The sequence below is a fragment of the Herpailurus yagouaroundi genome, unplaced genomic scaffold (assembly GCF_014898765.1).
Source record: "Herpailurus yagouaroundi ecotype Mexico unplaced genomic scaffold, PumYag 197, whole genome shotgun sequence".
NCBI lineage: Eukaryota > Metazoa > Chordata > Mammalia > Carnivora > Felidae > Herpailurus > Herpailurus yagouaroundi.
The window spans coordinates 16,871,976-16,890,830 of NW_024412428.1; the positions used below are offsets into that span (position 1 = coordinate 16,871,976).

At 43.3% G+C, this 18,855-nt stretch overlaps 1 protein-coding gene and 1 pseudogene across 1 annotated transcript in view; both read right to left on the reverse strand.

The window, feature by feature from the left end:
• Nucleotides 1-7,426: 7,426 nt before the first annotated feature.
• Nucleotides 7,427-7,558, reverse strand: LOC121013057 (uncharacterized; annotated as a pseudogene).
• A 1,664-nt stretch (nt 7,559-9,222) lies between these two features.
• PROSER1 (proline and serine rich 1) overlaps nt 9,223-18,855 on the reverse strand; it is a 28,086-nt gene continuing 18,453 nt past the window's right edge. The window contains exons 10-13 of the mRNA XM_040448283.1: nt 17,225-17,269; nt 11,800-13,582; nt 11,197-11,347; nt 9,223-10,591 (exon numbers count right to left, since the gene is read on the reverse strand). Of these exons, the coding sequence (XP_040304217.1) occupies nt 10,469-10,591; nt 11,197-11,347; nt 11,800-13,582; nt 17,225-17,269 (2,102 nt within the window). The 3' untranslated portion in view covers nt 9,223-10,468. The remainder of the gene's footprint in view (nt 10,592-11,196; nt 11,348-11,799; nt 13,583-17,224; nt 17,270-18,855) is intronic.

The following is an 18,855-nucleotide window of genomic DNA, read 5'->3' on the forward strand; positions in this document are numbered from 1 at the left end:
CTCGTCTTTCTGGAGCACCCCAAGGAGCAGTTTCCCTGGTGAAGGAAGCCCGTTAACATAAACAAAACGATTTCTTTCATGAATTCAGACTGCCTTTGTTCATAGAGAACATTCAAAAGAACATGACCTTTGCTTCCTGTAAAACAGCTCTAGGTAATTCTCTACATCATTTATATTTCATAACACACTTTTATGCACCTTGTGTGATTTGTTCACCACAATGAACTGTTGATATAGTTTACCTATTCTTATGTTTCAGATGATGAGATTTCATTCAATTCAATCTATACTAAAAGATCACTGTAGTGAGTGATCTTTTAAAACCTGAATCTGATCATGTTGCCATCCTGCTTAAAGTAATCCAATGACTGCCAACTGTTAGTATGGCAAAGACTAAAATTTTAAGTGCCCCCAAAGTTCCTGCTAGTCTGCCCCTCTCTCCCTTTCCTGTCTCACTCACATGCTAATCCCTTCACTCACTTGGCAAATAGCCCCACTGACCTTCTATGAACCCCACTAAAGCTATCTGTGTCCTCTGTGCCACAGGGCCTTTGCATATGTTGCCACATGCACACTTATCTGGTTAATACTTGCTTCTTCCTCTAGACTAGGCGTTGGCTAACCACAGCCTGCTAGCCAAATTTGGTCTGCCACCTATTTTTGTAAATAAAGTGTTACTGGAGCACAGCCACATCCATTTGTTTCTGTGTTGGCTGTGGCCACTTTTGTACCACACCTGCATAGTTGAGTATTTGCTATAGACACCATGCAGCCTGCAAAGCCTGAAATATTTTCTATCTATCCCTTTACAGAAAATGTTTGATGACCCCTGAACTATACGATAACTTGCTTAAGGGGTGTGACTAGTTCTTTATTTTTTTTGCCATGGCACCTGCAGCATTAGAACAGCCCAGGCACATAGCTGATGCCCAACAGGTACATGTAGAATGAATGAATAAGTAATTTGTCAACAATAACAGCTCACAAATGGCAACCCTGTTTCTCGAATTCAGGTCCCCAGGCTCCTGTTTCAGGAGTGCTCCTTTCATCATACCACTTACGGTCAAGGACAGTGTAGGTCTTCCTCCACTACAGAAAGAGCCAATCTTCTACTTTAATGATGTTCATCTTTTTTTTTTTTTTAATGTTTTATTTATTTTTGAGAAAGAGAGAGAGAGAGCATGAGCAGGGGAGGGCAGAGAGAGAGGGAGACACAGAATCGGAAGCAGGCTCCAGGCTCTGAGCCATCAGCACAGAGCCCGACGCGGGGCTCGAACTCACAGACCGCGAGATCATGACCTGAGCTGAAATCGGACGCTCAACCGACTGAGCCACCCAGGCACCCCGATGTTCATCTTTCTTATATCAATATTCCAAACAATATTTTGTTTCCCAGGTGTGAAAACAAAGCGATAAAGAACAAACTCGGATCTTTCCCAGGTCATCCTGTCTTTTCTGGTCTTTCTTCCCCAGCTATCTAGCTATTGTCTTCTCCCAGATTGTGGGGTACTTTTGCCAACTACTCAATACTCTTAATTGCCTCCTCTACAAACTCAAATTACAGTAATAGCCAAAAACTGTCACGCACAGTTTGTAATTATAAGAATTAATATGGAATATTAGAACTTTGGGAAAGGAGGCCAGGGACCAGAAACTCAGACTAAAACAGATACGTGTGCACAGAGTTCGTGTGTCTGCTGTAGAATACTTTTCTCTGCATTGTGCCCGTACATCCTTGGTTATGGCTTGATGTGGAAATCATGCCAGAGGCACAGTGGGTAAGAAAGCAGGCCCTGGGCTCGCACCGCCTGGGTATAAAAAAGTCTTGGCTCTCCTACAAACTGATCATGTGACACTGGGTAACTCATTTACCACCCCGCCCCCCGCCTTCATGTTCTGTTTTAATCTGTAAAATGGGTTTGATAATGGTCTCTATCAGAGTTGTCTGCATGAGAAGTATATGAAATGTTCCGTGTAAAATACTCATTATGTTATGAAATAATTACCATTGGATTAATACCATTAATAAATGGTGACTATTATTACCGTCGATGACAGCTGAGCTGCACTTCTCAGAAGTCAGTTCTCTTTCTGAAATGAGGATGTTGGGCTAACCTTCACAGTACTCTTTCATCCTTGCTTCCAGCCAATGTATGCTTGAGTAGGGATTGATTAGGTGAATCAAAGCACTCCCCACCTCTCGCTTGCCTAAGGCTTCTCCAACTTGCTGCAAATTTGAAAACTGGGGCTCCGCCCCCGGGTTCCCGGCTCTGTGAATCCGTGCATTCCACTCTTGTTTCTTCCTGGCCTCTGCTTAATCACTGCGTCATCGTCACTTTGGGACTAACCTCTCATGGAAAAGAGCAACAGGAAAACTTCCTATTTCCATCATTTCTTGCGACTCGGTCACGGACTCTCCTTGCCTGGCACAGGAAGCCCCTTGCCCTTCGAATCGGACGACCCTCCACAGTCATGCTGCAAAATGGAAAGTACGAGTTCAGGTCATTTCTAAATACCGCCCTTCCTATTCGCCAAAGAGCACTTAACGCCAGCGCTGCCCATCACGCAGGCGCAAAGCTGAAAACAACAGGAGCAGTAATTGTTCCCTGGTGGCGGCTGGCGGGAGCCCGCAGCGTGCTTGGGACACATACATCCCTGTGGAAGACGACTAAGCAACTGTTTTTCTTCTTCCTGCAAAACGTTGTAAGTATCTCAGCCTAGAAAGCAAGACTGATTTCACCAAGCAAGGAACAAGCAGGCCTCCGGGGATGAATGAAACACGGGATCCTTTTCTAGGTTTCCTCCTCTCTTGTCTCAAGTATAAACCGTCGTGGGCCCCGTTACTGGAATTTTCTCCCCCCCATCGTGGGGGAGTGGTGAAGGTGGGGGAATGAAGCGGGTCAGGAATTGCTGGAATGTACTCCCAATGGGCATTTTCCCGTGTGTTTCTACATTTTCATTCTGTCAAGTACCGAACTAGGGCTAAAGTCCTGAATGAGGACAGTTGTTTGGTTTTTGTTTGTTTACTTGTTTGTTTGTTTGTTTGTTTTCAGACAGCTATGTGTTTAGAAGCCCTAATTCCATTCCAGCTCCTGATATGCAAGATGTCCCTAAATATGTATATTGATTTTCCTTGACTGTTCATCGTAGAGCACAAACGCTATCTTGAAACAAGTCCTTCTAGCCGTAGACCTGTCTTCTTCCCCAAACTTCAGGTTTCAGGAATGCTCTCCCACCACTGGTCACCCACCATCGTTTCTTGCTAAGATGCACAAACACATTCCAGGACATTTCCTACTCCCTTAGGAAAATGTTCCCTTTTCTTTAAACGATGAAGTGCTCTGATTTCATTAACTTTTCACCAGTATATATCATCCATTCTATTTTATTCATTCTCATGTATACAATTCTTGAATTTCCACATCTCTAAATAACGAAGGAAGTCTGCAGATCCGTATGGATATTTATGTAGCGATAACTCCCCAAATTGCCAATCTGGCCTAGACTTCTCTCCAGAATAATAAGTATTTTCAACTATCAGCTGATGAAATATCTCTACCCAAATATACTCCCCCCACCAAAGAAATATTCTACCCATTAGAAAGCATTCTATTAAATATTTTTGTTATAGAAATTTTGATGATGCATGTGGAATAATATATACAATGTGTGTATGTATATAATGTGTGCGTGTATTTATTGAATAAAAGGGGCAATATACTACCCAACCTCAGAACTAGAACATAACCAACACCATTAAAGCTATTTGAGTATTCTTCCTAAGCTTCATCCCCTTTCTATATACATATATAGATATCAATATATATCAACATGTATATTGATTCTTGATAGTTACATGAGTGGTAAATATAATTCTCCCCATTGTGGCTTATCTTTTCACCTTTAAAAACATTTTTTTTCAACATTTATTTATTTTTGCGAGAGAGACAGAGCATGAACGGGCGAGGGGCAGAGAGAGAGGGAGACACAGAATCGGAAACAGGCTCCAGGCTCTGAGCCATCAGCCCAGAGCCCGACGCGGGGCTCGAACCCACGGACCGCGAGATCGTGACCTGGCTGAAGTCGGACGCCTAACCGACTGCGCCACCCAGGCGCCCCTCTTTTCACCTTTTTAATGATGCCTATGATATCAAATATAGGAAGCTTCAATATATTTAGTGCTTGGTACACCTTATTTAAAAATCCTTCCCTTTCTATGGTCTTAAGGATATGCTCTTATGTTTTATTATTTTTTACATTTTTAATGTTTATTTATTTGAGAGAGAGACAGAGCGTGAGCAGGGGAGAACAGAGAGAGAGAGAGACACACACAGAATCCAAAGCAGGCTCCAGGCTCTGAGCTGTCAGCACAGAGCCCAACGTGGGGCTCGAACCCACGGACTGTGAGATCACGACCTGAGCCGAAGTCGGACGCTCAACCGACTGAGCCACCCAGGTGCTCCTCCTATATTTTCTTTGAAAGCTTTAAGAGTTATTTGTTCTTTTTGACTTTAAGTCTTTAATCTACCTAGAGTTGCTTTTTGGGCATGGCATAGTGTAGGGATCCATTTTAATTTTCTTTCACAGAAATAACCAGTTATCACAGCACCTGATAAACAAATAGTCAAATATCTAACTGATCTTCCATGCCAGTTATAAATTAGTTCCCTACGAGTGGGTTTTCATGGTTTCCTTATTATATTCCACTATCATTTTGATTATCTCCAATGAATTCTTCATTGTCTTAGATTCTAAGGCCCAATAAGTCTTGGTGTTTGGTAGAGCAGGTTCTTCATGGTCTTGAGAAGAGTATGTATTATTTGTAACCATGATGATTGTGGATCCTCCATTTAAATAGTTTCTCTTTAATGATTGTCATATAGTTAAAAAAAATTCTCCGTACTCATTAGAGTTTGCATTAGGATTCACTCTTGATGTACATTCTGCGAGTTTGCAAAAGTGTATACTATCAGGAGGATGTCATCCATCGCTATAGTATCATACAGACTACTTTCACTGCCCTAAAAAATCCTCTTCCCTCCACCTCTGCATCCTTCCCTGCCCCCCCGCCCCCCGCAAACTCTAGCAACCACTGACCTTTCCACTCTGTCCATGGTTTTCTTTTCCTTTTCCAGAATGTCACTTAGGTAGAATCATAGGGAAGCTTTTTCAGATTGGCTTTTCACTTAGTATTATACATTAAAAGTTCCACTGTGTCTTAATAGCCTGATACCTCCTTTTTTCAGTGCTGAGTAGTATTCCATTGCTTGGTGTTTCCCTTTGTTTGAATGGCATTTTTTGCTGTCCCTCATATTTGAAAATGCAACTGACTTTTGAATATATATTTTTAAATCTCACTAAGCTTTATATCTTCTTTTCCAATTATGTTTTATTTCTTTTTTGTACCTTAGCACATTAGAGTGCGTAGTACAATGCTGAATTGCGTTTTACTTGACCAGTCTCTGATTTTAAAGGGATTTTTATAAAATTCCAGTTATGAATAATGTGTGCTCTATTTTTATAGATTTCCTTACCTGATAAAGCTTCCTTCTTTTCCTGGTTTGCTAAGTGTATGTTTTTTAACCATTATTGTGATTGAGTTTCATTAACCATTTTTTATAGACTGAGAAAATGGTTTCTCTCCATTTGTTAGTGATGACTGAACATTTAATTTTATCTTTGCTTTACTGCTAATAAATCTATCCCTTACCCCTGGCGCAAATCCAACTTGATTATGGTGTATCATTTCTTAGGAATAAATTTGTGCTAATATTTTACATTTCACTATTTTCTTGAGTAAAGTTGACTTGCATTTTTTTCTTTAAAAAAATTTTTTTAATGTTTACTTATGACAGAGAGAGAGAGACAGAGCATGAGCAGGGGAGGGGCAGAGAGAGGGAGACAGAGAATCCGAAGCAGGCTTCAAGCTCCGAGCTGTCAGCAGAGAGCCCGACGCAGGGCTCGAACTCGCAGACCGCCAGACCATGACCTGAGCCGAAGTCGGACGCTCAACTGACTGAGCCACCCAGGCACCCCTGACTTGCATTTTTTCTTTCTCATACTACGCTTGTCTGAGATTTAGTATTAAATTAGTCTGTAAGAGTGAGTTGAGGAACGTTTCCTCATATTCTCTTGGAAGAGTCTATGCAGTAGAGTGAGGCTAAAAAGCCTTCTGAGCCTCCCGCCTCCTTTCCATTTCCAAGTGTTGTGAAACCAACATACAGTATGACATCTCACCATGTGCTGGTTTCTTCCACTTTTCTGTGCCTTGTTCTTGGTGTTTTATCTTCCTCCACTTTCCCTCTGTATCAATTAGGAGTTAAAAACACCAATGGCGGGGCGCTTGGGTGGCTCAGTCGGTTAAGCGTCCGACTTTGACTCGGGTCATGATCTCACGGTCTGTGAGTTCGAGCCCCGCGTAGGGCTCTGGGCTGATGGCTCAGAGCCTGGAGCCTGCTGTGGATTGTGTCTCCCTCTCTCTGCCCCTCCCCCGTTCATGCTCTGTCTCTGTCTCAAAAATAAATGTTAAAAAAAATAATAATAAATAAAAACACCAATGGCTTTTAACTCATACTATAAAACTTTTACCAGATATAAATTAAATTAGAAATGTAAATATTTACTTAGTATCAAAATGCCCCTCCTGAATACAAGGACCTGGGAATACTTTAATTTTGATCTTCTTTCGCAACTGACTTGCCAGTGTTGCCCAATATTTTATCTCTTAACTGACCCAAATGGGACATTTGTTTACTAGTCTTGTGTCATCTTTAGGAACAACAAAGGCTCATTAAATTTGATTTGAAGTCTTTTTAAGTCAATAAATTTTACTTTAAGGAATTTCACATGTGATTCCTCCTACTACCAATCGCCTTAGTTCCTCCAAGGTCTGTCATAATCTTCAAGGTAGCCCTTTGTATTATTTTATTTATTATTTTTTTTAGAGAGAGGGACAGGGAGTGAGTACGAGCAGAGGGGATGCCGAGAAAGAGGAAGAGGACCCCAAGCAGGCTCCACACTTACCACAGACCCTGACCCAGGGCTCAATCTCATGATCCTGAGATCATGACCTGGGCCGAAACCAAGAGTCAGATGCTTAACCAACTGTGCCACCCAGGCGCCCCAAGGTAGCCCTTTTTAAAAACAACTTTGGCTCAACCCACAGTTGTCATGGTCAGTCAGTCCATAATTCTTTCAGTTGGACTTCTTTGATCTCCACTTGAATATGGACATATGTCACAAAGTCCCCACCAGTAATCTTTGGAATTCAATTTCTTCAAGCAATTGGCTGTAGGGCCCTAGAAGTTAAATTCTAGAAAGTTCATTGATTTTTATTTTTTCAAGTGATGTAAAAGATATTATTCCTTAATTGTTTCTAATATTGAAAAGTCTTGTTCCATCCACTTTGAACTCATGAGCCTACAAGAAATGGTACAGGTCTCACCGTCACCCCTGCAATACACTTGTGGTGGTAGCGTAACCTGTGCCTCAATGTAGCCACACTAACAATCTGTGGACACCACAAACAACAATGCCCGTTCTCATCTAGGATGAGGCTTGGAGGGAATAAAGTCTTGACTAGATTCACCAAGTCAAGTGGTAAGGCTTAAAATTAAGGTTAACCGATTATATGAATTTACAGTGTTTGCAAATCCCACAGAGACTGTGGGGCTTTATGGAAAGAGAATGAAGAGGTACATTTCCCTACGTTCAAGGGCACATTAATCCCTTTCCATAATGCAGATCTTCATCATCTTCGTTTTTAGATTTCTGTAAAAACCATCCAGTGTTCTACCTCTAATCCAACCTGCGTGCTGCAGCCTAAGTGATTTTTTGCAAAGTGCTTTCTATTTCAAACTGCTGACCTCTAACAAAGGCCCAAGCCCTTAGCATGGTTTACAATCAGGCCCCTTGCTTTTTCGAGTCTCCCAAACTACAAACTTCATTCAAACTCCATCCAGTTACAGGATGATATTGTTGTCCTAGTCTGTCACACTGGGCCTCCATGAGGGATGTTCTTACTCATCCTAAGACTTTTTAGGTCACTAAGAAGGCTTTCTGGACTCCCTCAGGCAGAAAGGTACTCCCCTTCTCTCCTAAATAGTTTTTTGCAATTTTATTTATTTTGAGAGAGAGAGAGAGACAGAGAAGGAGCACGAGTGGGGGAAGGGCAGAGAAGAGAGAGAGAAAATCTCAAGCAGGCGCAGAGCCTGACATGGGGCTCAAACTCACGAACTGTGAGATCTTGGTCTGAGCCGAAATCAAGAGTCAATGCCTAACCCACTGAGCCACCCCGGCGCCCCTCTCCTATGTATTTTCAAAGCACTTGGTAGTACAAGTACCCTCGTATTGGTATTAAATGCGTGGTTCAAATTTACCATTTACTCGCTGTTGGACTTACATCTTGTCTTATTTATCTGGTTAATTAAGTTGCTAGTACTTCCTTCAGAGGGTTATGAGATACATAAACCCAGACCCCAGTCATTATTACAAGTGCTCCAGAAATGTTCTCTCCATTTTTATATAAACCTTGAAGTGCCTGATATGTGAAAGATGAACAGGACATAGCTCCTTTGCTGTGAGAATAGGGGCTCGTTGGATGGTAAACTAAACCTGGCAGCAGGAAGCACTATAGAGCGATTACTCATTCAGTAAATTTTTTTGGGTGGTCAACATATTAAAAAAATATAATCTTTGGGGCGCCTGGGTGGCGCAGTCGGTTAAGCGTCCGACTTCAGCCAGGTCACGATCTCGCGGTCCGGGAGTTCGAGCCCCGCGTCGGGCTCTGGGCTGATGGCTCGGAGCCTGGAGCCTGTTTCCGATTCTGTGTCTCCCTCTCTCTCTGCCCCTCCCCCGTTCATGCTCTGTCTCTCTCTGTCCCAAAAATAAATAAACATTGAAAAAAAAAATTAAAAAAAAAAATATATATATAATCTTTAAAAATTTTTATAAGTGTAAACTTAGAACAAATGACAACTTCCAGCAACTGGCTTCGGAGTAACTATGCAGTTACTTCTTTGTTTGCAGATAATTTAAGGCATCAATAGCTTGTTTCTAGTGTTGGTTATAATAGAACTTTCACGTAAGATACCATTTAAAGGACTGAGCAATCAGTAGTCTATGCGGAGTTTCAACTGAATTTGGATAAAATTATGCTCTATGTATTAGTGTATATGAACAATTAAAAAGCCTGTCAAAGCACTTAATAAAACACTTATAAAATATTTGTCATATCCATAAAGTTTATTTTAAAAAATTGTTAAAAACTAACCATACAGGAATATTTATTAATATACTTAAAAAGTTTGTTCCCCGTGTTGAAGGAAAATACATTAGCAACATCTTCCAGACACCATCTTTATAAAAGTAAAACTTCTAGATGCTGAAATGTACTACAGTAGATTCTATAGTTTACACTTTTAAGATTGAAAATCATTCTCCGTACTACCCCCCACCCCCGCCCCCCTGAATGTGGCAGTTCTTCCCGTTAATGAATGACATTCACTCACATTCGATGCTACCACAGACCCTTAGAGCACACACTTCATGTTTACTAACAGAGCAAGTCTTCTCTATTGGTTGTCACATCAGACTTTTGGAGAAGCGTTGGACTTGAAGTACAAATAGAAATACTATGTCCCGTGATTGTAAACATTCACCAAGAGCTTCCGGAGTACAACGAGTAATAGAGGTGGCCCTATGGTCAGTCAAATGTCCCTCACTCGCTCGGATACTGCTGAGATTAAGAAATAAGTGTCGAAGGCCAATCATCACAAGCCTTACTTGCGTTTCTGTAAGAAAGTAGTTCTGGATACATTTTTAGTCGAAAACACCTGAAAGTCATTCTAAAGACTATATTAAGCACCATTTTCACTTACCTGAAATATATTAAGTTAAATTCAGCAGTAAATGTTTGCGCATAAATGTCAGAAGTTAGAAATAACGGTGGGTTTCAAGTTCCCTTCTGTGGCTACATACGGAGTACTGCGTTCCAACGATGCTAACGGGAACCACTCATGCATTCCAAGGGCAGTAATGCCCCCAGGGCCAAATGCAACCCATGAGTCTGAGGCACAACTATTACTTCTGTCAGTGGATGCTATACAAGCAGATTTAAGGCTGTATTCGGCTATAAAGAGTTCAACCTCCTCTTTAGTATTCTTCCCACACAGATCACATACATGACTCAAAATTTCATAGGGTGGGAGATGAAAAGTCCCCGAACACCTTTTTAATACTATTCTCCGTACAGTTCATCATCAGCATATTTACATAGGGGAGTGTTCATACTTAAAACCATTAAAAAATGTAATCGTCATTGTTTTAAACTCTTATCCCAATTTCCCCAAGATTATCCTCATTCTCATTTTCTGAGAATGTCAGCCAACCTCGCATTAGTCAGATTGTTCACTGCAGTCCTTAGGCATATCCGATGTCGCTCCGGAGGAGAATACAAATGAAAATATATTCACTGCCACCCACTTTGGGACAAGCCTGGTTGTAAAGAGAATGGTGTTCCTGGTGTCGAAGGATAACTAGGAAATCCATCTGGCTGAGCTGAATAGCTTTCCAGAGCCGAAGCTGAGTGGACCTGACAGAAAGAAGGTGCGGGTTAGCAAGTGCCAAATTCATTCAAGTCCGTACCTGCTTTTGCTTACACCCCACCACAGATATTTAGAATGGGAAAGAACAAAAAAACAACAAAACAAAACAAACACTGGGGCAAGATTAAGTCTGCTTATTCTCCCGAAATTTTAATAAACGTTGAAAATACTTCAGATGCTGGAGGCAATGAGAGATACCACTGAAAGACTTCATATTCTTTCCAAAAAGTAAGTTTTCTAGAGAAAATATGCTTTAATGGTCCATTATTTCAGCTTAAATTATAAAAGACCAGCTCGAATTTAACGGACACATATGAAGATTCCATTTGTAAGCTCTAAACTAAGATCTGAAAGTCTCAAAGCGGGAAAAGAATTCATACAGACGAATAGACCCCAGCACCTTTGTTACTCTCCTGAAGGAGGACGAGGATAATCTGCACATTTGGGGAGATTAATCATAAGTCTGCAAACATTCTGCTACGAGCCATTTTGTGGCCAACGTTGGGCTCCCATTATTGCACAGCCAGGTAACCACTACAGAAGCCACCTCCGGGTCTTGCCATTGAACTCCCGGTGGACCCTGCCTGCTTACCTGCTGTAACAAGGCAGACTGTGCAGCTGCATTATGCTGTAATTCCTGCAAGGATGACTGGGAAGGATTCTGGGAGAACCCGGGGATACCTGGGAGGGACAGCAGGCCTGGGAAAACAGAACTGCCTGCAGCTTGAAGGCCGGATGACAGGCTAAAACAATAGACAGAAGAATAGGTCAAAATGCGGCGAAGACAAAAGCTATTGCTTCTATATCTGTCAAATACCACCTTAAGACGTAAAACAAACTTTAAATTTCTCTGTTGGAAGGAATCCTAAAAGTCAGCCACTCACTGATAGCAAATGTACTTTCTCATACACAGTATGTTATTCTGAATTCAGGAAGTCTTGTGTTTTGCATAGAATACTTCCCGCTGGTTTATAATGACGACACATGACAAACACTACAACTGCCTGCGCGGGCGTTAATATTGCACACGCTGCTCTCAACGTGGCTGCAGAGCTCCCCGTGTCCTGGGTACTGAAGCTCCAGCCCCGAAAAACCAGACTGCGGCACCAGCGAACAATGAGATTTTGCTCGGAAGACTCTAAACCACAAGGTGGGCCAAGAACGACCGCAGCCTCCCCACGCACGAGCCACATACCCGGCCTGGGCAACGAGAGCAGAGTTGAAATTGGAGCTAAACGCCGAGGCGAATCCCGGGAGGACGGGAGCCGGGGACGGGGTCGTGGCAGCGACGGGCAGCGGGGCGACGGCGGCCACCGTGGACGGCGCCTGCAGCCCCGGGAACGAGGGGAGCGCGGGGGCGACGCTGGGGGTGTTGGAGACGGAGAAGCCGGGGTACGAGGGGTTTGAGGCCGGCAGAGGTCCCTGCGTGACCGAGAAGAGGGAGGGGACGGCGGTGGACAGGTTAAGGGGGAAAGGGGCCGCCGAGGCCGGCGCCGAGGCCGCAAGCCCCGGGAGCACGGCTGCGGTGGAGCTGGCGGCGGGCACGGGCGTGGACGTGACCGCCGCAGACGAGGTGGCTAGTAACGACCCTGGAAGAGACACGGAGGGGTTGAGAGACGGGTTGCCAGTTAGAGGGAAATTACTGGTCAGAGACGTGAACGGAGGAAGAGCCGTGAACACCGGAGTGATGGGCGCGGAGGAAGCGTGCGGCGGGAGAGCGATGGACGAGAGCGGGTTGGACACGTTCAGGGGGGCGGGCAAGCTGGGGAGGCCCGACAGGGCGGGGTTAAGGCAAGTAGACAGAGTGATGGGCACCGACGCGGACGTGTACGCGCGGCCCAGCGCCCCCAAACCTAAAGTGCCGTGGGGGGGATTCGCCGAGTGAGATGGGCCTTTGAAGGCCGAGGGAGTGGGGCTCGTGGGCTCGGTTTTGATCATGACAGGGATGGTGGTGACGGCGGGGGCGGACGCGCCGTGCAGCTCCGAGTTACCCGGGTGGGGGCCCTGCAAGAGTGGAGCCGACGAGCCCCCGCTGACCGGCACGGAGGCGGGACACGACGCCGGCGTCACCAGGGGAGAATGTGCGGGCAAAGTAGATGGCGTGGAGGCCGAGTTGGCCACGGTAGCCGGCGGGCCCGGGAACATGGCCAACCCGGGGGTGGACGACCTCTGCGCGGCGGGCACGGCCGAGGGGGCGTAGCACTTGCCGGGGCCTGGAGCGGGGGAGTCAGGGTTCGGGTGAGTCAGAGAAGACAGTGAAGCCAGCCCACTTGTAACAGCAGAGGACAGAGCGGATGAGTTGATTAAACTGGTGTCATTTGAGGTCAGAAAGCCTTTTAAAGCAGACAGAAGAGGACTGTTTGCACCGAGGGGACAAGCCACGCTGGGGGCAGAGCCGCCGGCAAGTACAGGAGGGGCAGGTTTGGACACGCCTTGGGATGTGGGTGTTAAGGGCAAGGGGAGGCCCGCAAACACTGAGGACAGAGAGGCGGAATTCGGGTTGTTGGTAGAAGCAGCGGTAGAGGTGGCAGCAAAGGGGAGGCCGGGGAAAGGGGCAGACGTAGAAGCGAAGGTTTCGCTGGAAGCAGGAGCGGCCCGAGGTGCGGACGTGGCCTGAGGGGTTGGGACGGAAGGTGCAGGGGGACCCGGCAGGGGAACCAGGCCAGAGAAAACGGACGGGACGGGAGCCGCAGTTGTGCTGTGGACGGAAGTAACGGGCGCCGCAGGCAAGGAAGGGGTTCGGATGACTGTCGGATTTGGCGTTGCTGGCTGAGGCGTATGGACGGCCGCGGAGACCTGCCCCGGGAACACAGGGAGGACAGTATTCGGCATGTTCATCCCAGAAACGGTGGCAGCTGCCAGTGCTGACGGATGATTTACTGCTTTGACTGGGGATGTGGTGGGGACTGGAGTTGCAGCCGGTGTTGAAGGGTTGGAACCATGAGGAGAGAAGAGTTGACTTCCTGGGGTAGAGAATGCTATGGAGGGAAGAAAGAGGCAAGAATCTGTCACCATGCTGAAGTGTCAAACTGTAACCCAAGAGAAATAGCAAAATGTCTGTAACATTTAACAAACACAAAGAAAACCGGTGACAGGTGTAACTGGCACCCACGTTGCTTGACTCTACGACCCTGATCTGCACTGCGGAGCCTCCGTTAGAGCTAGCTGTCTTCTACCTAGACTCTGCTCAGAAGAGCCCTCAGATGCACACAGAGAAAGCCTTGAGAAATTAGCAAATTCTCTTTTTATATTTTCCCAATTTTTAAAAATTAAAAATTTATTTTGTGGTTAGTGTTGGTGTACTGACTTTACCTTTCATTCTTTCAAACCACTTACCTAGAGTACTAACAAGTCATTGCTCCTCTTAGGAGCTTTTGGGACATCACTTTCCTTGTAGGCCTTCCAGGATTCATGCCTATTTCTCCAGTATTATGGCCACTCGGTGAGTTGAACTTGATATTCCAGTTTATAACCTATACAGCTTTTTCTCCCAAGCATTTTCTCATACTGCCTCCTCTCCTCTACGCAATCTCAACCTCTAATATTTGCTTTGTCCTAGGAGCTCCCTTAGGGGCAAAAGCTGTATCTAATTCATCTTTAGAGCCTTAGCACCTGGCGCTGTGCATGGCATCTAATAAATGTTTGCCACACTAGATATATCACCATTACCTCAACTATAGTTACCAGACCCATCCAAGGACTTACTCTGAAGAACTGTACTATAGTTGGCTATCACATTTTTATTCTGATAAACTCTACGAATAATTACTGTAAGTATTTTGGGGGATGATCTGTGCTTTCTCCCTGAATCAATTTAGTGACCATGTTAGCCTTTGATGATCTTGTTAGTGTCAAGTGGAAAGCATGACTTAGGTTGCTGAAGTCCTAATGACAACTATCGTCTGCTGCCACGCTCATATCGAAGTCTGTTTCAGTTACACGCAGAGAATGTTCCTTTTACAGTGATAATCAACTGAAAGATATTTTCATGGGCTAAGATTCAAGTTTCTAAGTTTATGCATAATAAAGACTCTTACATAAAAAAGTTAACATGGTCAATGAAGTAATGTACTATACGAATCATGGTGGGGAAGGGACCATAGGAAAAGAATGGAAGAAAATAGCATACACATAATCCATTCGTACTAACAGACGGCCAAAAGATGCTATATTGGGCTGAACAAATTTACAGTAGTTTCAAAAAGAGGGGCGCCTGGATGGCTCAGTTACTTAAGTGTCCGACTCTTGATTTCAGCTCAGGTCATGACCTCATGGTTTGGTGAGTTCGAGACCCACATGGGGCTCCATGCTGACAGCACAGAGCCTGCTTTGGATTCTCTCTCTCTCTCCCTCTCTCTCCGCCCCTACACCACTCACACTCTCTCTCTCTCTCTCTCTCTCTCTCTCAAAAATAAAATTTTTTTTTAAAAAAGGAAAAATGGCAGAATTGACAAACAGTAATATATAAACACATACACTTCAAACCAAGAGGCCTGTACCATATTCATGTCATTGCCAGTAATTTCATTTCAAGAAAAGAAAGCCTAGCTATTTTAAATTTAGAGAACATATGAAAAATGGATTTGTACTTTTGTTGGCATTTGTTTCATGAGCAGAAGCTCAAGGAATATATACCTAGTTTTGTACTAAATAATGTACTAAAAATTTATTTAGGTCAGCATTGGTTGGGAAATATTTGAGAATTCACTATTTTATACAATGACATGCTGAGGACCATGCAGTTAATGACTGATCATAAGATAAGACCAAACTGTCCCACAGCATTCTTTATAGCAGCCTCCAAAAGACTGGAGATCTTTTTATATAACAGAGCAAAAGTCATGCACTGTTGATCGTAGTGCCTACAGTTAAAATGTGACAAAACAACAACAAATCGAAAAAACTCCAAAAATATACTATGATAAATATTACTTTCCTGTCACGTAATTTGGGTGTCAACCATAAAACAGTAGATACTGTGCCACGTACTTTATGTCTGTCATTTCATTTGTCCTCACATAACCCTCTGAGATAGGTACTAAAAACCCCATCTTACAGACGGGCAATCTGCAGCTTGGTGTGGTTAAAGCAATTTGTTAGAAGATCATATAGCTATTAAGTAGTTTTCAAAGGGAATTAAGGTTCAGGGCACTTGGGTGGCTCAGTCGGTTGGGTGTCCGACTCTTATCTTGGCTCAGGTCATAATCTCATGGTTCGTGAGTTCAAGCCCCGTGCCCAGGATCTGCACAACAGCATGGAGCCTGTCTGGGATTCTCGCTCCCTCTCTCTCTGCCCCTCACCCGCTCCCATGGACACATGCGTGCCCTCTCCCTCTCAAAATAAGTTAGTAAACTTAAAAAGATAGGGAATAAAGTTTCAGTTATGCAAGCTAATAAATAATTTCCAGAAATCTGTTGTATAACACTATGCCTACAGTTAACAATGCTGTATTGTGTACTAAAAAATTTAAGAGGGTAGATCTCTTTGAGATTTTATCATAATAATAATTTTAAAAGGGTCATGCAGCTATTAAGTGATAGAACCAAAATTTGAACCCCAGACCCACATCCTTAACCACTATCCTAGTTTATCTTTTCGTTTCTTGATATTATTCAAAAGGCAAATAAAATCTTAATATCATGCTAACATTCACAACATAGGAAATCAAGGTATGCTATTCCTAACGTTGGTTCTTATGCCTCTTAACTCCCTTCAAAAATAGGTTAGTGAAGCTGAACATTAAGGCTCAAGTTTCCTTAACCTCCATTTCATAGAAGGTAAATGATATGGTCACAAAGCCAGGCAGCACCAGAGCCAGGATAAGAAAGCGATGTCCTAACATCTCAGTGTTTTCCAGCCCATTATGCTACCTCCTTTAGAAGCCACAGCTAAAAAGCCCTGTTTAGACACCCTGCTCAGGGGCGAGAACTCTCCCACAGAGGCTCCTAACTATGCCCTCTAATGATTAGATTCATGTGCTGCTTTGCCACACAAGAACCGAGCCCAAGTTTTGTCTCCTACCAGAGGGCTTGCATCTCCTTCCTGACCACAAAGATCCTCATCCAGAGGAAGAAGAAAATGTTGTGGCTCTACTGCCCCCTGCAGGCATCGTGCTGGCGACATTTTCCATCTTCCTTTTTCAATTCCACTTTCTGCTTTGGCAACCCTTACTTTTTGTTCTACACTAAACTACGCTACCCCTAATACTTATGAAAATAATGAAATCTGAAACGAGTACTTAAAATAGCTTTTGGAAAACAGGGTTTTTATCAAAAACCTTATGTGTTTCTATCAAAACAAAAATGAGGTTTCTAATATTACATAATGTAAAGTGAATGTGGAACGTAATGCCACATAGCACTCCCATTATATTGCAAGTTTTTCACATAAGACACAAGGGCATATGGTTAATTTTAAACCCAGTTAATATATACGTGTCCTTGTGTATATAAGGTACCACTATCAAGCAACTTTTAGCGAGTATTGATTAAATTCGTTAAGTAGGAACTTTCCCCAAAGCATAGATTCCAGATACATTCAATTCAAACTGTTGTCAGTGGGTAACGGAGCAGAAAACCGGGACAGACTTCAGCTATGTCTGGAGCAAATTTGGTACTTACTTTGATTCTGTGTAGGTTTTGACTGACTGGAAAGGTCTTCATTTTCTATATGAAAATAAATAAATAAAAAGGTTGATTTCAAGTTTTATTCAAGTTAATCACCACCATAATAACCAGAGACTGGCATCAAAAAAAAGAAAAGCTCAGGATGTGGATGCATCCTATGTTAGGAAAAACAACGTACGCTTATAGAGAGAGAAAGGAAATGGAGACAATGGTGGTAACCATAGTGAAGATTGACAGCATCATGAGCAACTGACCCCTAACCTCCGTCCCCCACCACTTCTCCTTAACTTATCGGGCTTTAAATCACCATTGATATTTTGCAGACATATTTAAAAACACTTTCCGGAAAGGTGATGGCCTGAGACTGCCACCCAGGAGCAAGTGCAGGAGGACTTAGAGGTGGGAAATGGATGCCAAGCACAGAATCCACTGCCACCTGAGGGAGCGATCTCACAGGCCGTGTGACGATCCAAGCAAACAGAAAGAAAGGGGCCCTGCTTTCCTGTTGCACTCACACTTCTGCAAAAGGCCCTATGCTAGGAGCTGCCGAGAACCACCCTAATGGAGGTAGACTTGAAGCCTGTGACACGGACCCAAGAGCACACTCCCCCCCACCCACACCCCCGGGAAAGGACCTAACTAGACCATCAGTCAAAGATTCAACGGGAAGAAAATTACCTCATAGCTTGACAGTAAATGCCCAAGAAACAAACAGTGGGACATATACAAGGCGCAGAAGGAACCTGCAAGCTCTGACGTGGTGAGCAAAAAAAGATCATAGCTTGGCTAAGGAACCTGGTACAAATAAACAACCACAACATATGGTGTCTATCAATAAAGATTCAATGAAAGGAAAAAAATCTTTAAAAACTTGTAATGCAAACTGAGAACACATACACACACACATAATAATATGCAAGAAAATATAAGCAGGGAAGGTGAACGTTTAGATATAGAAATCTGATTCCAAATCAATAGATGTAAAGAATGGTGAAGATTAGAAATAACATTATAAAAGCTAACTTGCTTAGTTGGGAATAAGAAACAACAACAAAATCACACTTAAAATGGTAAAAATACAACAAAAAAAGAGGATATATAAATAAATAGGTAAGAGACTTAGAAAACAAATACAGTGCAAAATAAAAGTACCAGAAGGAGAAAGAAAGAACAGATCAAAAAGCAGTAACTAATGGAATAATGAGAACAAAATTTTCCTAAGCTTTAAAGACTTGAATTTTCTTATCTAAAGGGCTTACAGAGTTCTGTGAAAGATTAATGCTAAGATCCACACCTAGACATCCTGACAAAATAGCTGAACTCCAAGATCAAAGACACTTCTGAATTTGAAAGATAAGGAATATTTTCTTTGTAAGCTTACAGAAGGAGACTGAGGTTCTAATAAAGAAGAGAAAGTTAACTGGAATTGGGTTTTTCATCTACAACTCTGTATATGTGCCCTTTTTAAAAAGTACTTAGAGAAATTTTCTGCTCACAGAAAAGCACAATGAGCACATCAGGACCGAGGATCAGAGAACAGAGGAAGTAGTAAGAGGCCGTTAAGTTCAGAGGCCCAGAAGGAAACACGTATGGTATTCCAACAAAACACACATATTGATGAAAAA